The 19,656-nt window shown below is 42.1% G+C and overlaps 1 protein-coding gene across 1 annotated transcript in view; it reads right to left on the bottom strand.

Annotated features, from left to right (window-relative positions):
• Positions 1-19,656, bottom strand: part of sardh (sarcosine dehydrogenase) — a 74,543-nt gene that overhangs the window by 4,030 nt on the left and 50,857 nt on the right. Inside the window, exons 16-21 of the mRNA XM_049603964.1 lie at positions 19,241-19,354; positions 17,112-17,259; positions 13,959-14,052; positions 7,314-7,476; positions 6,974-7,142; positions 4,489-4,624 (exon numbers count right to left, since the gene is read on the bottom strand). Of these exons, the coding sequence (XP_049459921.1) occupies positions 4,489-4,624; positions 6,974-7,142; positions 7,314-7,476; positions 13,959-14,052; positions 17,112-17,259; positions 19,241-19,354 (824 nt within the window). The remainder of the gene's footprint in view (positions 1-4,488; positions 4,625-6,973; positions 7,143-7,313; positions 7,477-13,958; positions 14,053-17,111; positions 17,260-19,240; positions 19,355-19,656) is intronic.

The following is a 19,656-nucleotide window of genomic DNA, read 5'->3' as shown; positions in this document are numbered from 1 at the left end:
CTGATAACGAAAAGGAAGGGAGAGATCAGAGCATGAACAGTCGGGAGGGAGGGGAGGGGGAATTTACATTTTGGGAGATGAGGAGACGATGGAGATTAAAACAGAGGGTGAAAATGAGATGACCAATTAATCCACACTCTTTGTGAAAATAATGTTCCCAGCTGGCGGAGCGCTCCAGAACGGACAATTTCACGGCGTTCCTATCTGACAGAGGAGAGCGGCGCAGGAGTTATAAAACGCTGAAAGCAATCCATTCACTCATGAGTCAATGTCAGCTCCCTCGTAACCCAGAGAGCTAATTTTCACTGACTGACTCCCCCTTTCTCTCCCTGCAGCTCTCCCACTGATCTGTCACTCTTCCCCTCTTTCATTCACACACAAATGCAGAAATCTCTCTCATCACCACTTAGTTTTTACTACTTTCATGTTGAGGGAAGTATAGGGAACAATATTGTGATCAAAGGCTCCATCGTACCAACGACCTTACTCAGGGACAAAGCTGCCTTTATTCCAGCTTAAAATACCTGCAGCCGTGTGACTTTACAGCAGAGGTACACCAGGAATGACGCCGATGCCCTTGTCTCGGTTTAAATGGACAAGTGTACTGCTGCATTCAAATGGGGTTGTGTTTACATCCCACATGTACGCGCCCCCTCTTGTTGTATACATGACCTCAGAGGTGGAATTTATCTGAAAGCTCCCAGTTGCCAGTTGTGACGCATTTGCTGACGTTTTCAGAACGCCAAATACTTTCACATAAAAGTGTCTGTCATTCCTCTTCCTGTAAAACGTTATGGTAGTTTTGATGACTCATCTTGAACGTCATGATATAAAACTGCACTTGATCGTTAACTCGTGTGCGGTTATAGCTTGCACAGCAAGATTGTAAGAGGAGGTGTGTGTTTGATTATTGGGTTACAAGGGCTGCCCTCTGATAGTCGACCAGTCAACCAGAAAGCTCATTAGTCGGCAAGATTTCATTGGTCGCTTTGTCACAGGAAAATAAAATAAAAGTGAAACTCTATTAGGAGCTGTGGCTTGTCAAAATTAATTGAAACCTTAATTTGAAAGAACAGACCAATCACAGTTGACAGATACCTTTCCCTTCCTCCGTAAATATCAGTCTGTGATAAATTTGGAAAAGATGAATAGTTTAGTGCAGGGCTACCCAGAGCTTTACATCTGTCCCATGGACAATAGGCCTACACACTTACAAACAAAACATGGAAGAAGATCAACTCTGCACTCAGCTTGTTAAGGTTGCTTAGCAACTTTAGAAGCAACCTGTTGTCGCGCTTTTGAAAGCTGACACAAAAAAGGCACAAGAGTAGCAGCCAGCGCCTGACCTCGCATTTTCCAGGCGGTTAAAGACACGGCGTGTGTACAGCCCCTAATTTCCAGGGCTGGTACCTGCGGTTATTCCACAGGCTAGTTAATAACATGTCGGGCAGGAAATTCATAGTGTGGGATCATTTTGAGAAGGTGAAGGATGAACCCAAGGCGATATGTAATCTCATCTTAATTGGTCGACTACAAACATGACGTATCATCTGAAACACTGAAGTAGCTACATGGACAATCATTCCTGCTTTGCCGACAGCGCCATTAACAGGCGGCTCGTCAGTGTGTGACCTGCACTTGTAGATAAAATATGAGCCTCCAATGAACGAGCTATCCAATCAAATATTAGGAACCTATTTAAATCTCTCTTTCACTTATACCCTGCCCACATTTCCCACTTCACGCGGACATGGCACATAACAGAAGTTAAAGATGCTTTAACCACTGTTTCGAATCTGCTCAATTTACCATCTCGCCCATTGTCATTTGATGGTGTGGTACACTCAAGCTTAATGGTATAACCACTTTTTTTTTTTCAGGGAACACTGAGTTCATTCACCCGTCAAACCACTGATGCATGTACAGTACTCGGTCTGACAGCCAATGAAATTGGGGGATACATTTAATGGTGTGCTTGTTTCCTTAGTTATCACTATACCACAGAGCAGTGAAATGCTGAACTGAAAAGGAAACATAAGAAGAAAAGAACAGAAAGAAACAGAGAGCGATCAAGCATACAGAGGAGCGCCGACACTTTCAGGAGAGAAGACACTTCTCTCTGTCAGACACACACAGACTCAGACACACACACTTCGGTAGAAGTCAGTGATGTGATTGTAGGGGATGTGCTCTGTAATACTAAGTGACAGGAGACCAGATCCCTCAGACCTGTGTGTGTGTGTGTGTGTGTGTGTGTGTGTGTGTGTGTGTGTGTGTGTGTGTATGTGTGTGCACATGTCCGCATTTGAGTAAGTGCATTTCCGAACTGAAGTGCTCAACAAAGCCAAGGGTCAATCCACTTTGTTCTGTTTTGCTGGTCACGACTCGTGGAGATATATTAAACAAATGAGCACACGCAAACACAAACACGAGGGCACACACACTATCACACACACACACACACACACACACACACACACACACACACACACACACACACTTAATGGGCACACAGTGCGTGTGTCTACTGAGCGCACACTCACAGATACAGATCTCAATACTCTGACAAATCACAGAAGGACTGCTCTATTTTTTTCTGGATTAAAAAAAATGCACTCTGCCTTTGAACAAACTGCTCCAACCAATAAGTTTTTCTGTCTCTCTCGCTGCTTCCATCCTTCTGTTTGATGCTCCATCTGTTATTCTGTGTGCGTCTGTATTATTGTCAAGAGAGAAACACACACACACACACACAAAACTGTACGCTGGCCAACAAAACTTATTATTCAGTTGAACTGGGACCTGACCGACAGCCTGAGGCTACGATTGATAATACCTTAAGAAATAGATAAATAAAGAGAGACTGATGCACCTACCGGCTCACATCCTTGTATACAACTACACAGATAAAGTACTTTGGTTTCATTCTGAGCATTTGGAAGATGAGATATGGTGGGCTGATGTAAAAAAATATGAAAGTCGTCTATATGTAGTGGACTCACATGGGCAGATGCACAAATTGCAAAAATAATATAAAAAAAAAAAAAAAAATTAGAAAAAGATATTTCAAGATATTTTCTTAGTGCCAACATAGCAATCAGTGTGCGGGGTAATCTCACCACTCTGGCAAAACATTTTCTTAATTTAAAGGACATCTATATGACATTCAGAGCCTATATATGATTCAGAGGTCTTTACGTTTATATTAACTTTAATTAAATGAATTAATTTAATTTTACAATCTTTTTGAAAGCACAAACTTAAGGTACTGACACAGTTACATTTTACTGAAAATGTATTGATTGCAGTGTGACAAATAATTTGACTGAATTGAGATTGTACACAGCTCTCAACATGGAAGATGCTGAGCCTGTGGCTGGAATCTCTACTGGAACAGAGAAGCTCAGATTACAACACACACAGGGCAGTGTTTGGCTCATTACTCTAAAAATGTAATAAATTATTCATTAATTATTAGTCTTTTCAAAAGTAATAATATTACTTTGCTTATTATTCCCTGCCAACAGTAACTCATTATACTATTAATTTATTACTTTTCCGTTACACCCCATAAAATAGGTAGTTACATATCTCCCCAAAATTCAGATGTGTGCCTCTGAATGTCAGGGTAATTGCCAGCAAGTGTAGCTAAGGCTAAATAGCGTTCAAATGATATTTTTATTTTCTATTTTTTCCCGGGGGTCTTCAGTTGCCTGCGACCGGTATTTTCCCCACGGCTCTGCCTCAAAGACAGAGTCGCTCGTGGAGCAACATTTCATCCACAACATATCCAGCCACAAGCTTTATTACTTATTTGTATCCTGCAGCTGCCCACGATTAAAATCCAGTTTTGGTTGTTTGGAGACGTGTTTTGCGCAGTGGAACGAGTTTTAGTGCGACTGCCTGCAGCAACTGTGTTCTTGTCATTTGTCCTTTTTCTTCCCGACAAAATCAAAAATAATGGGAATATTTCCAGGTGCCAAACTAGCTAGCTGCTTTGTGACGTGCCCGTGCAGCGTGACGATTTCAAAAATGAATTCACTGATGTGATGGTTGTATTTCAGCAGTCAGTAGTGACATGATAACAAAAGTAAAGTTGTAATGAGTTGTTAGGTTTGGAGGTACCTGCAATATCATTACTGAAATTTTATAAGTAATTAGTTGCACTACTCGTGACTGGAAAAAGTAATGTAAAGCACTTTAAAGCGTTACTAGTAACACGTTACAGACACAGACACACACACAGATGCAGCATGACGTCATTCTCCGCACAGGACGCCATTACTCCACTGTATCTTTACACAGCAAAAAGTAGTTTGCTACGATATTAAAGCTCCAAATGTTGTGTAGAGCTCTTTCAAGAAAAATCAGGCAGAATGAGACAATATGACAACAGCCAGAAAAACAAAACTGATTTATAACAGAGGTTATTGATAGGGATACAGTTTGAGGATATATGTGTAAGTGTTGTGTGTTTAAGGCCTTTACCACTCCTCCATCAGGGTTGCGGATGTATCCATATGCAATGGTTTTGTCAATAAAGAACCCATAGTCAGAACGCCGTATATGACCAACAGGCGTGCCGTTACGGAAAATGGCCTCCAGACCGAACATCGGTACTTTCCTGGTTGAGAGAGAGAGAGAAAGAGAAAAACAGAGAAGTTTAACTACACTCTAACAAACACCACACATGCCCTGTGTCTTTCACACACTCACAAAATCAACTCATTTAATTCAAGTTGGACTTTTCTTCTTTAAACCCAGAGCAGATTTAATGAAATCTGTTCGTGTGCACAGAAACATGTACAGAAGTCTGTTGGCTGTAAGCTCATTAGATCAACACACTCCAACACAGCAGACTGACTCCCTCTTGCACACATCAGATCCACTTGTATATACAGACACAAGCACAACGACACACGTTCACACTAATCACGACTGTCAGGACCAAACAGAATATGCCCACTTTGATAACATATCTACCCTTAAAGAAAGCAGTGTTCTCATGGTCGCTAATTGTTGTTGTTGTTGTTGTGTGCTTGCACCTCCAGCATGTCAACTCATCAGGATCAGAGAAAAACATTTTTTTAGTTTGACCATCGTGCAGTTTCGTGTGTGTAGTCTGATAGGCTTTCCTCGACTCATTAGGGAACGCAATCCTCCATCTGTAGATTAAACATTAATAATAACCGAAGCACGACTTGGTGTAACTGCATCTTAGAATCGTAACTAAGTGAAATATTGTGAATGTTTTATATTTTTGGGGCAAAAATCTAATAGGAGGAGACAGAAATGTTTTCAAAGTTTCAGTTTGGTCCTGGATACTAAAAGAAATCTGGCATGGCTCATGTCTGAAATGGAAATAAGAAAGTAGGAATGAGGAAATTCAATAATATTCATATATATCAAACTGCTTCTCCACAATGTATCTGTGGCTCAGGCACCACCGCCTCATGTCGTAACGATCTTGACATGGCACTACAGTACATTTGTTTTAGAAGCGACTGAAAGAAAGGTACTGGGGAAAATACATTTTACTGAGCCCTGAGAATTAGAATATTTTTTAAATTTGTGCCTGGTGTTAAAACTCTACAAAGTTTGGCCTCTCCTGCACTGTGTGATTTTGTTTCTAATTCAATTAGATAACTTAAATTAGATCTTGAGAACATCCTCTATATGAGACTGTGCTGTACCATTTTGCCGCACTGCATTTGGACAATCAGCTTTTCCTGTAAAGCCACAAATCAGTGGAACACCCTGCCTGACGATGTGAGGAGCTGCAGCGCCATCAGCACTTTGAAAACCAACTTAAAACACTGCTCAGCTCTGTACTCACTGACCCTGAATTCTTACTTATTGTCTCCATAACTTGCTTTTGTTTTTAACAAGCAGACACTTGTTATGTGCTTTTGTGTGAGGCTTTGTGTTGTGTGTTCATAACTTTGTATTGTGCATTTACTCTGTGCTGTTTGCTATTGTGCTGTTTCTCTGTTTTGACCTTCCAATGAACTACAGAAGCAAATTAGCTTAAAGCTACAATCTGGTGCGGTGCATTAAATGGTGACATTTAAGTTTTAAATCCTATATAATGTGTGTCTATGTGTATATATATTGAACAGCTGTCTGCAGGATGCCTAGCCATGAGGTAATGCATCTTTCTGTGGCTATGTAAGATCAACAACTGTAATATGATGACAGTGAGACACAGGAAACTTGGTTTGATGTCAATATATGAATTCATTTTCCTGTCTAAAACAACGTCTCACAATGTATTTCATAAATAAAACCTACACATTTCATACCTTCCTAGGAGGAAAAGGGCCGATTCAGGATCAGTTTTGAACACTTTCAAATCCCACAATCTCTTCATCTGTTGCTGTCTGACCAAGGTTGACTCTTTTTTTTCCCCTGTGCTTTGTCACTGTCCATATAAGCTTTTAAAATTCTTTCCTTTTTGTCGTTGAAGCTCCAACCACTAAATGTCACGACAAAATAAAATTCTCTAAAGAAAAATCTTCTCTCCTTCTTTTTAACGGACTAATGTACAACTCACTTTGACACTTTGCCTGCTTGCGGTCTGTGTGCCGTAAAATTTTTCATCTGATTTTGCGGGGGTTCGGACCCAGGGACAGGCATTACGAATAACTATAATTCTATATATGGTCTTGTTTGCCAATGTAGATCAGAAAGAAGCATTGATAGGAAATTTAGACTGTTTCATAACTGGTTTGGCTGCTTTAAGTATTCTGTTCTCTGAGTAAGACCATTCTCTTAATTATTTTAGGTTAGGGTTAGGAATTTTTTTGTGTAACAAGTGTAGGTGGCTCCACTCCAGGAAGCTCTATTTAAAAAAAAAAAAAAAAAAAAAAGTGTCTTCTAAAATCACCTCAATGTCTACTACAATTTTCTGTTGTTGTGAGCACATTTTCATTCATTTCTTTCTGCCTAGCATATAATCTCAGGCTTTACTGACTCGTCAATGGTGAAGCAAACGATGCGCCTCTTCAGCCCCTCCTCCTTCTGCCTCTCCAGCCTATCACGGCCCTGGAACGGGATCGAGCTCTTCAGTTTGCAGGTGAAGCCTAGCCCCGACTCCAAGGGGGTGTCATCTGAGCGAAGGTCAGCGTGCCAGTGTCTGTACCCTGATAAACATAGACAGACATTAGCTTTGAGAAGATGTTTTCTGTTTATTTTGATTAACAGGTAGTTCAAAGTAGTTTTTGTGGTAACTTAAATTTCAGTACATCTATACCTGAGCTGGCATTGCACGCTGGGATTCGTTATCAACATTATGACCTTTTACTAAAAGTTACCTTTCTCTATGCTGAGTGAGTCAATGGCTCTGTATCCTGAGTTGATGATGCCGTGCTTTTTCCCAGCAGCCATGACAGCATGGTAGACTGGAAGGCAAGCGTCTTTGGGAATGTGCAACTCCCAGCCGAGCTCTCCGACAAACGACAGACGCATCGCTCGCACCTGAATGAGAGAGAGGGGGAGGCTTAGAGAGATGGAGAGAGGCATGTAGAGGACCAAGCTGCTGTGCCTCTGCTTGTGTTCTGTCACACACACAAGCACAAACACACACACACTTCACCTTTAAGGGCCACATCTACTTGTCTTGCATTTTAATACAAACAGCAGCTTCTGTGTGCTGCTGCTGAAGAGAGGAAACTAAAAGGCAAGGGAACAACAGAAAAGAATAAGAATAGAGGAGATGCAAGGATAAGATAAGGCACACAAAGAGGGAAACAGGGCAACTGTAATTTCCTTTGAGAAGTGAATGTCCAAAGTGCTCTAAGTCCTTAAAGAGACTGATGGGGTTAAGGGGTGGGAATGACGGCGGAGCAGCAGAGAAAACAGAATAGAGAAACAGTGCAGGAAAGAAGGTAGAGACAAGGCCTGAGAGGCAGAAAGAGGTGAAGCGTACAAGATGACCAACAGGAAAATTGAGGTGTACGGAAGGTATTTGTCAACCTGGTTGTTATTCTCATAATTTTGTCCATTATGAATATTGGGCATGATAACATTTTTTGGAAAATGCAGCGAGAACAGTGTTGAATGGAACACAGCTTTCCAAAAAAACTCAATTTCATAGATATCATCTTTAAAATTGTGTCTTTGTAAACACAGAAATCCCCGGAGCTGCTGTAGTGACCTGTTCTGCTGCTGTGGAACAATCACCCACAACTAGAATCTGTCTTTCATTCAGTGGCAATCAGTGAAAACTGCACTGTGTGTATCTTGTCATTTCGTTTTTGCAATTTGGAAACAGACAAAAACTACCTGCGTTTTCTCCTATGTCTCTAGGATGCACACATCCTGACGAAAAATAAAGCTACAGCCTCAAAGGCTTGAATCAAAGGCGTCACTCCAATATAAAGAAACCGGTGTGCATATCAATATGGCAGACAAGTCAGGCAGCAGAGTGACAAGAAGTGGGTCCACGACACTGTGCAGTTTGAAGCAGCTACAGGGACTACTTATGTTTTTAATCAGAACAAATATAAGAAGGACTTCACTGCAGGGAAGGTGGTCTTTCATTAAATTGGTCCATGTATGCAGTGGAAAGATGCAAATACTTCAGATACAGAAAACAGAGGAAAGAGGCTGTGGCATTTGCTTTTGCTCAATAGGTAGAAAACTTACAACTACCAGGATGCACTGCGCTATACCGGATCAATAAATGCTCCCGACGACGGGTGACATAATGCAAGCTGCCCCTCTGAAATCAATATGTTGGTTAGTATAGTATTACAGTTTAACAGTAAGCTAAAATATGTATCTGTAGACTCCCTCTATCTCCTCTGACCGTGGCTGTCTCACGGCACTCTCCCATTCATGGTGCTCCCTATACTGACTGACCCGATGAGTGACTGCCTATGTGAGTCCACTTTTATTGTCTTGTTTGCCCTTGGGAACGAGGAGGCTCATAATTTTCTTTGAATCTAGTTTTACTGTTGTGTGTTGCAGTGGCACGCTGCCAGGTTTGTATGCCATGTCACCATTTCTTAATTTCCTGCATTTGTTTGTGAGGCAGGACACTCACTATGTATTGTGATTTGTTACTATTCGTGTTGCTAAGTGTAGAAAAACATTAGCAGTCATCAGAAATTGATCTGCTTTGTTCTTTGTCCAGTGAATTAATATTCACAAATATTAATTAAAGCAATTGTTGCCTATTAATGGATTTTTAGCACCTTGTTTCCAGCCTTTAAATATTGCATTGTGGCCATTGTTTAATGTCAGTGTCATTCATTCGTGCCATTAAGGCTACATTCATGGTGAACGCCTTTTACTTTCATCCTATATGTCAGTCAAATCAATCATTGATCATCAATACCTGTTACACTGTTATCTGTGGACAACGACATCAATCATTTGCCTGTGCTGTTACCTCCTGCCTATAGTCATTTTCAAAACAAATTTTGAATTTTAAAGCCTGGACTCTGTCTGTGTTTGTCTGAAAGTGAAGCCAGTGAGTGGGATTCAAGTTACCTAATCAAAGCAAATTGTTTTCAGTTTCTAAAAACATATTAGGTGAGAAATAGGTAATACAGTGACAGAATCTTGGTTTATATTCTTCACAGGGTTCAATGCTAAGGTTTTTTTCACTTGCCCAGTTGGGCAAGTTGGTCAGAGATCTACTTGCCCGAGGTCAGTTTTTACTTGCCCTATAAAAATTGTTTAATTTAAGCGGCTATCAAATAACAAAGACTGCAGTTATTTCTATGTTATGTAATCTTTATTCACACTGCATTTATTGATTAAAACAACATATGTCATGTATTGTAGCTTAATTCCTACACAAATATGACGGTGTCAGGGCTTAAAGTGAAAAATTTGTCAATCGTTCTCCGTCTATAATTTTGCTCCCTACTTGAGCCATGCCCACCTCTATTTATTTTTCACCCCTCTCTCCAGTTCTGCTGTATTAGCACCATATTAATATATACGGTGTATTAATATACTTTGCTTCCATCTCTCTGCCCTGCTCTACTCTACTTCAACGCTACTTAGCTCTCTCTACTCTACCAGTAGACTACCACATCCACCTGTTGCACAAAACGCACACAGCAGTGTTTCCCCTAGGATGGAGTTGTAGCAGCGGAGGTGAAGCACACGCATGAAAAATAATTTTCACATGCGTGAAACTTTTTTGTATGCTTGCAAAGCACAGCCTGCTGGGATGTTTCTATGTATCTACTGGCACCATAAAGGCTCTTTAGGACTAAGCACATACAGTACATGTGTGCACAGTATGAGCAGGTGAAATGTCTGTCTAGCTTACATATGAGGTGTCTCAAGATTTGGGAACATACAATTGTATTGAATATAATAAAAGTAAAAAGTCACATGACATGCTGCTGTTTTGTGCTATGACCTATTTAAGTGTTGGAAGTAGTTATTTACGTGACAACGCCTGAACGCAACACAAGCTCTGCATGAGTGCCGTGCTGCGCTGCTGTGCGAGCGGCTGTTTGTCTGTGCGTAACAGCAGTCCGTTGGTTATTTACACAGTGTCCATAACAATAACTCTGTCAGCTGACAAACTGCACTGGGCTCGGGGTCAGGTTTGGTCAGGAAAATGCGGCCGAGCCCCGGGCAATCGGGCAATCGTTATTGTTGAGCCCTGCTTCAGATTCAGATTTTACTATACAGGAAACAGTATGGTGCCCACTTTGTGTTCACAAACTTGCGTATTACAGCCAAACAGTACACTTTATGTTTCTGAAAACATTTTGGACAGGAAGTAGGCAATACAGTAACAGTATCTAGGTTTATAGTTGATCAGTTCGGCCTATTTTAACTGTTTAATCTGAGTTTAAGAGAGCCAGACAGAGGGGGGCGCCTCTTTCTCTCGATCTGCTTCTATACTCTTTTTGTCTGTGCTGGCGACAGGCATAGAAACGTAAGGAAAGTACCATCTGTAGTTTTTAGCAACAGTCTTGTGGCCAGTGAAAATCCACTGAATGACGCAAATGAGCAGGAAGATGTGGGCACTGGAAAGATGGAGGGAAGTTAATTTCCACATACTACCCACATTTTATGATACAGAGCTGGTTGAAAATATGTATACTTTTAAAGAAAGGAGTTGAGATGATTTTCTAGTATCTGTCAGGCCTTTATAGTCACACACTAGATATACTATGAGAATAACACCCATGTTGACGAATACAAGAAATGGTTAAGATGCAAAATTATATACATGAAGGAAGAGAGAAAGGTAAAGGAAAAAAAGAGAAGCAAAAGAAGCGAGTGGGAAATTGTGGAAGGGAGCGAAAAAAGAGGAGAGAAAACTCTCTCCAACAGTTTCCCCAGTGGGTGCTGTGACAGCCAGGCCATCTGGCCGGCCAGGGATCACCCTGGGCCCCATATGTACGCCACAAAACTCTCGGGAGGACAGTACATGTAGGCCCACGCTCGTTCACAACACACACTCCTCCAAATACCACAAGCGACAAACTTAAACACACAGGAACACATGCATGCCTCATGCACACTGTCACTCAAACTTTTACCAGCCAAACATCAAACACAGATACACGGAGAGCAGACACAAGTACAAAAATGCATATAAACATGAATCCATGTGACCGAACACGCATGCCAGGACACTCGCTTCGACTGGCGAGGTGGGAAGAGAGAGAGAGCGAGCAAGTCTAATGAGCTATGAGGGGAGCAGAGGGCAGAGAAAGAGCTCTGTTCTCGCAGCAGTGCAGCCATTAAAATGTCACCCAGACGAGGCCAGCAACCAGCTGGAACACAGCACAAGCAACGCGCACACACACATGCACAAACACTTCTGCAGAGCTGTGAGAAGATGCTGACTGCAATCACCGGAGCGTTGCATAATTCATGCAAGAGCAACTAAGACAGAGCGAGAGCGTGTGGACATATGTGTCGCCGCATGAGCCGGTACAACATGCTCTTTTTGAGCCAAGGCCAGGAACAGTGTGGAGGTCAAACCAAGAGGCCGAGGCTCCATTACCTCATATTGTTTAAAAACTGAATCAAAAATACAGCGAAAATACATGATTTCCCCCAGTGCTGGTAAACAACAGCATGTTGAGTTTGTTTTGAGATGTTAGATCTCAGGGACAGAAGGAGAAAGCAATAGAAGTTGGACAGAGGTAAAGAAAAAGAAATAGGTGCGGACAGACTTGATATTGAAGTCACAAGGACGCCTTGTTGAGACATTCCATCTGTCTCACACACACACACACACACACACACACACACACACACGGAGTCTACAATTTCTGTTCACTAAACCTTTGAAACAATAAACCAGTGTCACTCAACAGTGTCATTTTCATAGAAGTATTATTTAACTTACTCATTTTTTATTTAACTAGCACTGACAAGCTTATTTTGAAGCTGACAAATGTACCACATCCAATTACTGTAGAAATGAGTTGAGGCACTGGGTGTGTGGGTGTGTGTGTGTGCAGTAGTCGGTGTTAGTGATGTTACACGGTGTTTGGGCATACAGGGATTATATAACCTTGCTTTTTTTATCAATACTTAGTCGGACATCGGATGCCACAGCAGCAGCAGCGGCAGAGTCGCAGCCATGGATGTAAAGAGAACTAGACACAGCATTGAAGTTGGCCTCCATTCAATTCTGTGAAAGTTGTTCAGTGGCGCATGAAGTCAAAAAAGCTTGATTTCTGCGGCATGAAATTACCTTCAACTTCCACACTGCGGGCCTCATAAAGCAAGCGTACTAGGGACTTAGAGCATTCGAGCCCAGCAGAGCGGCTAACTTGAATGGGGATAAACATGATTTAATAGTGCCTTCTTTCCAGACTTTAGAAATGTTTTTGGACTGAATGGATAAAACTCTGATGCTGAAACAAGTCATTTTGCAGGAGTTGTGACTTTCAAAAAATGTATCAACTAATTTACAGATGTCAATAGGAAAAAGTGGGGCCAGATGGCATCATGGACTGACACGGAGGTTGTAATTCCATTAGGGGTGAACAATATGGCCCTAAAATGATATCACAATATTTCACAGTACTTTTGCAATAACAATATTCTTGACAATATGACAAATTAGTTAAAAAAAAAAAATATATATACATATGGGGCCACTAAATGAGTTTCCTCTGCAGGGGAAGGTAACTTGTAAGTCGCTAAAAGAGTTTAAGAAGTCGGGGGCTGTTCATAAAACATTCAGGACGCCACAGTTCATTCCACGCTACTGAAGCTGCTCGTCTGTTTGGAACCACTTTCAGCCGTGTTTGTTGTATATGTCAACAAGTCTAAATATCGTGAGTATCCCATTATAAATATTCATATTAAAAATTATATCGGTATTATTGTGAATAAGATAAACAAGATATGGCCCACCTAAATTCCACATTTGGCCACTATGTCCTGAGAGCTTGGTTGCAGCATAGATTAGCAGGAGTCAGATTTCATTTAGGAGAGAAGGAGAAAAAACCATCAAGACAATGGCAGAGGATGTGGTGTGAAAGAGAACGACAAAAGTGTCCATCTGGCAATTATTTCAGATTTAGATTTAGATTAGATTAGAGAATATTTTAGATTTATTTCAGAGGTGTGCGGCCTGTCTCCTGCAGCTCTCTGTGGATGCTCCTTCTTGTTCCATTATTCTCTGCAGTATTTCAAATTGATCCGCTGTCAACAAAAATGACTGATGTCTTGTTTTGTGGATGCCTTTTTTGTTGAAAACTAGCAGTAGTGCTAATCTGACTGACAAACACATTTACTGTGACAGTTTAATAAGAAAAGTCAATTTGTGTTTCGCCAATTAAATACTTTTAATGTGAAGCTGCAGCCATTGGAAATGTTCAGTTTAAATTAGCAGTGGCTCAACGCAGCACTTGACAGGTACTGGGTATTATTGATGAATATCTTTTCTTGGAAAATGTCTGGTGTAATTGGTAACACTAGTGCCTCTGTGTGTGTGTGTGTGTGTGTGTTCTTACCTGATGCCCGGCTGCATTAACAACTTTGTGGGAAGAGAAGGGGAAAGCTTCGTTGCTCAGGTCTGTGTCCAACACCTCCTGAAGCACCTCTCGACTGCACATGAGAGAAAACACAACGTTCAATGGCCAGTGCATTTTACTGTACATTTGCACCTGTGCAGCTGGTGTCATTAAAGATACTTAATCAATACGTTTGTTGATGCTTAAATGATCCTATTTATTTATCTAAATATGTCAAGAAAACATTACTATAAAAACACAGGAGTGTGTTGCCGAAGAAATGTACCACCTCTTCTTCTCCCACAAACACACACTAAGAATCAATATTACATAAAGATGAGTCAACAGAAAAAAAAGGACTAAGTTTAGCTTACTTTGCTACTTGTGTGTTTGTGAGTGGGCAGGTAGAGGCCTTTTCTGGGAGATATTTTTGCAACAGTGTGGCAGGAAGCCAGGGTTGATGATATTTGGGAAAGGGGGTTCAGGTTACATTTGTGTGTGCTCTTCATGTTTGTGCATCTGTGTGGGTGTTCCTTTTTTCTCTAGAAAGCAATCGATGTGGTCATAGTTGGATGCAGGAATGTGTGTATGCGACTGTGGCTATAAGTGAATAGAACATTTCTTTGCGTATACTGTATGCATGAATGTGTTTATGTGATGCACAGGCTGATATTTTCTCCAGGCTGTCCTCCCTTTGGCAACACTTTGTTCACTGAACTCTCAAGACTAAGAGCAAGGCCAATTAGCTATATATAATCAGTGAATGGCTCCGTGTGTGTGTGTGTGTGTGTGTGTGTGTGTGTGTGTGTTTGTGTGTGGTGAGGGAGTCTTGCAACCACCAATTTGTTTCTCTGTCTTACCACTTAACTGTGGCTCTCAGCTGTGAATCAGAGGATGCATGCATGCACACACAAACACACAGAGCTCTCTCGCAGGATATCACGTAATTTCATATATTATAAATAAGGTTTGTAATTACAAAGCAGACGATCAAGCGCCAGTTTCACCCTTCGGAGCGCGCTGCCAAGCTGCGTGAGCGAAAAAGCTGCACATCTAGAGATTCCCTCCTCTCCGGGGAGTTGGAATCAGATATCTCCGCAGCTCCGTAAACGCTGTAATTTTCCGTCTCCTCAAACTTTAAAGGGATCAATTTGCTTCGTAAGAAAACAAACATCGGAGGGTCTATATTCTGCGATTTCTCATATGTGCCGAAAACAATAAGGAGGAGTACAGCTGTGCAGAGAGAGAGGAGATACAGATGCTAATCTTGTTTATATTACTGACATGCACGCATGGAAACATTGACTGATGCAAATACAAACACTCACAAGCTGAGTGCGCTTTGGATGCTCAAGAAAACTTAATGAGCTCCATAATCAACATCCTTTAATGCATATGTGTGTGCGTGTGTGTGTGTGTGTGTGTGTATCTATAATGAAACACACACACACACACACACATATGTATTTGGCTACTGCTGCTAGTGACGCACTGATTTCTGGTTTGACGTAAGCAATCAAAGCGTGAGTGGTAGAAAATTTGAAAAGGGGAAGAGGACACAGAATAGGCGAGCAAAGACAGGGGAGGAGGATGAGCATTGAGGAAGATCTACAGACACATGAGGACTGAGAGAAAAAAAACTTGGGAGAACAGAAGATGAGAAAAAGCCTCAAGGAGAAGAAATCGACACAGCCCACACAGAGAACAGAGTGGCCTAACCCTGCTGCTGGTGAGAGGGAAGAACAAAGACGCGGGGCGGTGGGGTGGGGAGGAGAGGAGGTGAGAGGGGATAGAAAAGATAGATGAGGAGTTCAGGGAATGAGATCAGGGAGAGGTAAAAAGGTGGCACCGCTCGCTCTGTGAGTGAAGAACAAAAAGGAGAACGGCAGGAGGCAAGAAGAACACATCAAGAATAGACTACATCTCATGTCTGAATGTGCAGTACAATTTGCACCTGTGCACACATTTTCTCATCTTGAGATGAGAAAATCCATGGATGGTGGTTCTGACAGATGTGGGTTACACTGGAGTACTTGGACATGTTCGGTTCAGGTTTCAGTCACTGTAATTTTCTGTCTGCTATAAGTTTTAGTCGTCCTGACAACATGTAAACTTAATCTTTTTGTTAATAGTTACCACAAAATCGACTGAAATCTGAGCCCAAACAATCACTGCAGCACCGATCTGCCGCAACAGCTTTGGCGTCTGGTCTATTTTCTATATCATTTTAGCAGTAGCAGAGTATCCCTGCTAAATGAGCAGGCACACATACACACCAGGGGTCTCATTTATGAAACAATAAGTAGGATCCATACTAAAAATGTACATACAGACAAGAGCAAAAAATGGTGTGCGCCAAAAAATATTCAACAATTTCTACCATCAGGCTTCCATCTCACCATCTGTGTCGCCAATTTTCCGTCTCCAAAATGTTCGTAAGCATGGGTCAAAGTGTCTCCCATCAAATCTGTTTTTATGGATCACAATTGTTGCGTGGGAAGTGGCGTACGCCTCTTTCAGGCCTTGTTTTGTGGATATGCAACGTTTATAAATGAGATCCCAGGACACACACAGACACAAAAGCTGGAAAGCTGTACTGGAACATATATTATATGAGTCCAGACATAACAGCTCATGCCCATGGACCTCTAACCCAAGGTGTAAACTGTTGTTGAGACACAGAGCACAACAGTTCTGAGTAATCTTTATCATTATCACTCACACAGGTGAAAAATAGATTTTAATTTACTTTGCAGGGTTCAGAGCATCATGAGACAGCCAATGGCGACTTTAAAGTGCAGCATTACTCTCTAACCTCCCCGCTTCCGTCTCTTGTGTTCAATCAACCTCCGTCCCTGCACTCTCTCACCTCTCATGCCTATGGCCAAGTCCTGAAAATAGGCACTTAACCTGCTCTCCTCTTATCGATCCAACAGCTTGTCTTTTCAGTTTCCCCACCTCTTGTGTCCAGGTTGTGAATCATAACCCAACTTTAGACCAATCAGTCACCTTTCTCTTTTTTCCCTCTCCTCTCCACTGCTTCTTGCCCTTGCTCACTCCTTTTGTCCTTTTCCTCACCTGGATTTATAAATCATGGCATTGTCTCTGTTCATTCATAGCCCTCCCCCTTTCCTCCTCCTTTTCTTTTCCCACCTCTTGGGTCCCTGGATGCTGATCATCCCCATGTCCTCAGAGTGGTCTGTCAGCTGGCAGTGGAAGCCTTGGTCCTGAAGAACTGTTCTAATGTGGTTCCAGTTGTGTTCTGCTACACCGCCTCCAATGGCCAGGTAGTACGCATCACCTGGAACAAAGGCAGGACCGGAAAGAAATAAACAATGATTAAGGGTCAAGAGTATGGTAAATGGTAAATGGACCTGCGTTTGTACGCCTTTGTAGTCATCTAACTGTTCAAAGCGCTTTCTACGAGTCACATTAACCTATTCACACACACATTCATACGCTGGTGGCCAAGGCTACCATACATGGTGCCACCTGCTACTCAGTTTTTAACACACTCACACACAGATGAAACAGCCATCGGGAGCAGTTTGGGGTCCAGTATCTTGCTCAAGGATACTTCGGGGATCCAACCCCTGATCTTTAGATTGGTGGACAACCCACTCTACCTCTGAGCCACAGCTGGCACTCGGCTTGTGGTGTTCAAAGCGTCAAAAAATAGATTTGAAAAGCTCAACAGCAATGTCTCAGGGGCCATAGTTGTCTGCCGCAAACCAGTAGTTTGTCCCCTTCAGATTGGGAGAGAGTTACTGTCTGAAGCAAGGGAGTTCAAGTATCTCAGGGTCTTGTTCATGAGTAAGGGTAAAATGGGGAGTGAGATGGATTGGTGGCTTGGTGCGACTTCTGCAGTGATGCGGGCGCTGTGCTGGGCCCTCATGGTGAAGAGGGAGCTGAGCCAGAAGGCAAAGCTTTTGATTTACTGGTCCATCTACGTCCAAGCACTCACCTATGGTCATGAGCTCTGGGTAGTGACCAAAAGAATGAGACCACGGATACAAGTGGCTGAAATTAATTTCCTACGTGGGGTGGCTGGGCTCAGACAAGGTAAGGAGCTCAGACATCTGGAGGGAGCTCAGAGTATAGCTGCTGCTTCTTCGTGTCGAAAGAGGTCAATTGAGGTGGTTCGGGCATCTGATCAGGATGCCTCCTAGGCGCCTCCTGTTGGAGGTGTTTTGGGCACGTCCCACTGGTAGGAAGCCCTGGGGCAGACCCACAACACTCTGAAGGGATTATATACCTCATCTGGCCTGGGAACACCTTGGGGTCCCCCAGGAGGAGCTGGAACGTGTTGCTGAGGGAAGGGACATGGGTGCTTTGCTTGGCCTGCTGCCCCCGCGACCCAGCACCGGATCAGCAGATGAAAATGGATGGATGGATAGAAATCACCTTTCTGGTTATTCAAGATAATCTAAAGGGTTTGTTGTGAACAGTTTCATGTAGGAACTATTTCACTGTGCAGAAGAAAGTGTGCATTAATTTACATTATTCTTTATTAATCGGGTCTTCTTTGGCCAAGCTGTAATGTTAGCTAGCTCAGTGGTGCCAGGTGAGCTAGCAGTAAATGCACATCTCCTTCTGCTTAATGATATGGCTGTTGGGTGTAGTTCAGTCGAAAGAAAAAAGTTCCTACATGAAACTGCTCACAACAAAGTCTGTGGATTATCTTGAGTAACCGGGTCAGGATTTCTAGAAAGAGACATTGATGTTGAGTTTTTACAAATATATTTTTTGGCCCCTTGAGCACCACAAGCCAAGTGCCATCTAGTTCCATTATACTGGAGCGAAGGCAGACATCTCTATGGCCGATATCTCCAACACTCTGCAACTCACACCAAAACAATCTAGACTGGTAAACAGCACTACAGGTAAGAGGGAAAATATGTATTTTTGGGTTGGGGGTGAACTGTCCCTTTAAGCAGAACGACAAATAAGACACAGCACATAAATTGATTGCCATGTCAACACACAACAAAAGAGAGATTTACGGGCAGAAGAATATAATGATAGAAACAGCAGATATACAGTATTGATAGATACTGAGAGACAGAACAATAAATAGAACAAAGCAAAAGAACAATGAATCCAAAAGAAGACACAACACAATGACAGATTTATCCAGCAACAGATAAAACACAACAGTTAAAGTGACAAAACACAACAGTGATGGAATAAGAGAGAGAAGCGTGGAATAAAAGCGAGGGCAATGGATATAACAGCGCCGCAGATAAATATAGAAAACAACACAAACACACTCGGTTTCTCACCATTGGACTGTGGTGCCAGGGGCAGGTTGGCAGCACCAGGCTCCAGTCTGCTCACTGTCAGGTCAGCCTCTGCTCCTCCTCTCTTATTCAGCATGCAGGTATACACAGTGGAGCCTGAAACACACACACAAACAATTAATTCCCGTGGCAGACTTTGTAGGCCAATTTAACGTGTGCAGTCTCTTGGAACTCTCTAACGGAAATCTCAAAATAAAAAACGAACCCGAATTCGAGGTCAGTCTTCTGTTTGTAACCGCATCTTTGTGGGTAATCCAGTTGTAAGCTTTTGTGTGTCTGTGCAAGTGCTTTCCTGCCCCTTTGTGTGTGAATAAGAATAGATTGATTTTATAATCAACTCAAGTGTACTTATAGTTCTTTCACAACTTGCTAATAATTACATATGCGTGCCTCAAGGG

The sequence above is a fragment of the Epinephelus fuscoguttatus genome, linkage group LG18, assembly GCF_011397635.1.
Source record: "Epinephelus fuscoguttatus linkage group LG18, E.fuscoguttatus.final_Chr_v1".
Taxonomy (NCBI): Eukaryota; Metazoa; Chordata; class Actinopteri; order Perciformes; family Serranidae; genus Epinephelus; species Epinephelus fuscoguttatus.
This window is presented reverse-complemented; position numbering and strand designations above follow the sequence as displayed.